The following is a 4,693-nucleotide window of genomic DNA, read 5'->3' as shown; positions in this document are numbered from 1 at the left end:
TGTTATATGTCGAAGTGTCCTTGGGCAAGACACTGAATCCCTAATGCCTCATATAAGCAGGTATGGGCCTTGCATGACTGACTCCCTATTAGTGTGTGTGTGTGTGTGTGAATTGGTGTGAAGCACTTTGGGAGGTCTTCATTGACTTGAAAAGCGCTATGTAAATGCAGACCATTTACCAACATCAATATATTGCTAGTTAGTTATATTAGGCACGAACTGACTTTAGAAAACAGACGTGTAAAGCAAAAATAAATAAAAAGAAGCAGATGAAAAAGAAGAAAAGAAGCGAGGGGAAAAATGAAATGAAAATGGAAAGAGAGAAACGAAGAAAAGTAAAAACAAGCAACAGGCAAACAAACAAAACAAAATCAAAAGAAAGCAAAATAAAAGAAATGGGAAAAGAAGAGACAATACTTGAAAAAAGAAGACATTAAAGAAGAAAACTAAAGAAACAGAAAATGAAAGAGAATCTAAGAAAAAAGTTTCCTTTTAATAGGTGCATTAACCTTACTGTTGCAACATTATACATAAGAGTATTAAACATAGCGTCTTCTGTATTTAAAAATAAACCCACTGCCAAATATGGTACGAGACAGAAGATGTAAATTGTTATTAATATTTTTTTCACCGATCCGTCGAACAGAGTACATACATGAACTGAGATGATTTACTCCTCATTCAGAGAAATAAAATGGAAAATTTCATTTCAAATTCGGTTTCCCAACGAATTCCGCATTTTCCCGCCAGTGTTTTGATTGGCTGATTTCAAATCACTGCTGTCCAATTGTTTGTCTGTTTAAAAGCGCGGCACTCTCTTCTTGCCAATAGGCGTCTTCGTTGCACTGTCAAGGCGCTATATATTTAGTCGGGCTCTGTCTAACACGTACACAACCTATCAATTTGTCGTCGCAATGGCAAGAACTAAGCAAACTGCCCGTAAATCCACAGGAGGCAAAGCCCCCAGGAAACAGCTCGCCACCAAGGCTGCTCGTAAGAGCGCCCCGGCCACTGGCGGAGTGAAGAAGCCTCATCGTTACAGGCCTGGCACCGTCGCTCTCCGTGAGATCCGTCGTTACCAGAAATCCACCGAGCTTCTCATCCGCAAGCTCCCCTTCCAGCGTCTGGTTAGGGAGATCGCTCAAGATTTCAAGACCGATTTGCGTTTCCAAAGCTCTGCAGTTATGGCCCTACAGGAGTCCAGCGAAGCTTACTTGGTTGGCCTGTTTGAGGATACCAACTTGTGCGCCATCCACGCCAAACGCGTCACCATCATGCCCAAGGACATCCAGCTGGCCCGCCGCATCCGGGGAGAGCGAGCATAACTCACACAACATCACTGAAGAACACAACGGCTCTTTTAAGAGCCAATACATGATACTAAAGACCATTCCTCGCACAGGGTCATTGATACAATGAGTTGGGGATTTTGTTGCCGCCGAATAAATGCCATACCTCTCAACCTGCACGGTTTTGCCGTACAAAGTACGTTTATTACGCATTTTAAAACGTTCGAGAAAATTTGTAAGGAATAACGTATTCTGTGAGTAGTTGATTATTTCTACCCTACAATCGTACCATTAATTTACAACCTGTGGTAAAACTATGATGCCAATAAATTTAAAAGCAAGTTTACTATCAGTGGTGGGAAGTCACGGCCTGCAATGATTCGATTAAAGACTAAAAGTGCCTACATTTATATCCCAAATGTGTATACCCGAGCGCTTTGCAGAAAATTTCCATGAAACCGCCTGTGTGATATTTGATCGCTAGATGGCACTGTTTTCTTATTTGATGGAAAACCAGCGCCACTGCAGACAAATGCCGGTATACGAAGTAGATTTTACCATATGGAAGAAATACAAATTTCTCAAACTACGATCATTTATAATTAGAATAAAAGTTGTAGGATTGTTTTTTTTTTCATTGTTTAGTATTCAAATATATTTTTAAAAAACTACCAGGGCACAAAATTGTATACTCTGTCCCGTTGAATATATTGTTCAGACCACCCTAGTGTACTTGCCCAAGGCACAACACCGGAAACGTTGCCCTAAAAACCCCTGTGGTTCGGACATTCAACCAACCTACATAATAATCTGAAACCCCTATTCTAAATAATGCCAAAAGGCTCTGCTGTTGTGCGAGGCTCAATTTTGAATGAATGGCCTTTATTGTCATTATATTGCAGTACAATGAATTTCTGTGTCGTTGCCGTGATGGCCTGTAATTAGTATTATGTCTACCGCTTGGTAGCGCCAATGAGCAAGATGCGTCGTTAGCATCGGAGTGGATTGAAATTTGACACAATATTTTGCTTTTTCTCCTCTTTGACAAGTTTTTTTTCTTGGTAACGTCCCCTTGCATATTGGACTTTGCAGTGGCGTGCGTGTGTGAAGTGGTAATTGTGTGCACGCATCTGATTCGGTTTGCAGAAAGTGGGCGTTACCACTTTAATAGCGCGTGTGATGAGCTGCATGCGGTAGGGGTGGACGATACTGGGAACTTTGCTATCGATCCGATTCAAGAAATGAGGTAGTGAAAATCCGATAGTTTTTTTTTTGCATGTATGATCCTTGAATTAAAGAACCCTTCCCCTTGAGTAAGTTTATACTGCACAACATTTTAGGCACTCAAATTGTTATTAAAAAAAAGTATATAACTACATTAAAAAAACATTTATTTTGCACCTGTATCAGAACTCAAACCAAGTAATGTAACGATAATAAGCATACTGTATAGCAATGTCAACAATACAACTAAATATCTCCTGTTGCGCAATATTTTAATAATAAAGTCTGTAACAAGCCCTCTTGGTTATGTTGCCATAGTGACAACAGATTTAAAAGTTTTTTTTTTCCAGGAACAGTAACATGCTTAAATTCGGATTGCAGACTGCTCATTTCAAATGTTTTTGTACATTTGTGGCGTGCCACAGTAGCAGATTACCACACCAATTCCACCTGACTGTCTTTTTCTATGGTTCAAAAAAAGTCCACATGCTTCCTGTTTGCGTGTCATTTTCTTTTCTAACACGGGGATGTCAAACTTTATGCTTTGTTTTTCAGTATTATACGTTATCATTCTGCCTACACTTGATATCTACTTAACGTATTATAATCATGGATGACAAGGGATTGTTTCTAAATGTGACGCATTTATTTAAACATGGGGGGGAGATTTTGATGATCGGCATCAAATGTGTCAACTGGTCTATTTCACCAATTGAGTTAATGCACATTTTGTCAAGAACCAGAACAGGAGGAGAACCCAAATGTGTGACGTTTCTCCCACAAGCTTTTATTTTACAAGAAATGGGGCAGTCATGCACATGAACACAAAACGCCAGTGATTTGGCGATCGCTGGGTGAAAGAAGACAGAAGTCAGGCGTGGAACAGAAAGCAAGAGACCGATACCAATTTCTCAAGCAGATATCTGACAGATGGAGCGGTACAGGACGGGACACAGGATTGATATCAGAACTGGATATCGAAATTAAACGACAAACTAGACTGGAACGGATCTGGAGATCGCTATTAAACAGGACAAAATAGACGGGAATAATACCGGGCAGGGAACCCGACAGAGTCAAAACGTACATCTTGCTGGGCCAAAGTTTGTTGACAAATTGAGAGCACTGAGCTTAAAAAGAAGGGAAGCCAATCGGTCAATGAGCTGCAGCTGCATTTGGGCGGCAAGGCAACTGACACGTTTACGCCTGTACCAACCAACACGCTATACACTGCCCTTTAGCAGGCCGAGAGGGCATTTAATGTGTACAAATCTAAAAAAATTGTATAAATTTTGTCGGCGTTCAGCAGCCAAAGTAATGCACCACTTTTGACTGTCAGTAACAATAACGGAGTTGTCACATCAGAAAAAAATAATTTGTTAGATTACACTGTGGCTGCGTTATTAATAACAGCGTTATTCCCAACACTGCCCACTCACTCAGGCATTGACCTGCACAGGGATGTCAGAACTTTTCAGAAAGCAGGCCAGATTTGGTAAACTTTCATACAAAGCCAAGGATAAGGTGGCCATAATCTGGTGAAATGGTAATTTCATTTTGTTTTGGGAAAAAATGTATTATATAGGGCAGTACGGCAGGCAGCGCAGTGGTTAGCGCGTGTGCGCCATAGTTCTGAAGTCATGAGATCGAACCTCCTGTGTGGAGTTTGCATGTTCTCCCCGTGCTTGCGTGGGTTTCCTCCCACATTCCAAAACCATGCATTTGAGGTGAATTGGCCGGTTCATATTGTCCCTAGGTGTGAATGAGCGAGTGAATGGTCGTCTGTCTCTGTGCCTGGCTGGCAACCAGTTCAGGGTGTCCACTGCCCGAAGATAGCTGGGATGGGCTCCAGCACCCCCGCGACCCTACTGAGGATAAGCGGTGCAGGTAATGGCTGGATGTATTATATATTGCGGTCAACATAACTGGTGGGCCAGATATTAATTTTATGATAGAGGCCACAGACCAGTGCAATTTTGAGCACGGCAGTAACTGGCCCCCCGGGCCTGACTTTTGACATGCCTGACTTATTGAGTTGCAAAAGGTGTTGGGTGAGAAAAAGCGTCTAGCGATGCTTTGGGGAAAATAGTGGAGTTGCAGAGTATCGATCCCAAGATATGATTGTGATGATTCAATCCAAGTACTAGCTTGGTATCGATAATATCGATGTTTTGCTCGAT

At 41.6% G+C, this 4,693-nt stretch overlaps 1 protein-coding gene across 1 annotated transcript; it reads left to right on the top strand.

Moving 5' to 3' along the window:
- Positions 1 to 838: 838 nt before the first annotated feature.
- On the top strand, positions 839 to 2,809 carry LOC148349703 (histone H3). Its single transcript, XM_088320791.1, has one exon. The coding sequence runs from the start codon at positions 915 to 917 to the stop codon at positions 1,323 to 1,325; it is 411 nt and encodes a 136-aa protein (XP_088176917.1). The 5' UTR covers positions 839 to 914; the 3' UTR covers positions 1,326 to 2,809.
- The last annotated feature ends 1,884 nt before the right edge of the window (positions 2,810 to 4,693 follow it).

Source organism: Urocampus carinirostris, chromosome 17, assembly GCF_059441175.1.
Source record: "Urocampus carinirostris isolate Australia breed hairy pipefish chromosome 17, RoL_Ucar_1.0, whole genome shotgun sequence".
Taxonomy (NCBI): Eukaryota; Metazoa; Chordata; class Actinopteri; order Syngnathiformes; family Syngnathidae; genus Urocampus; species Urocampus carinirostris.
The sequence above is the reverse complement of the archived record's forward strand: the minus strand, read 5'-3'. Positions and strand labels throughout refer to the sequence as shown.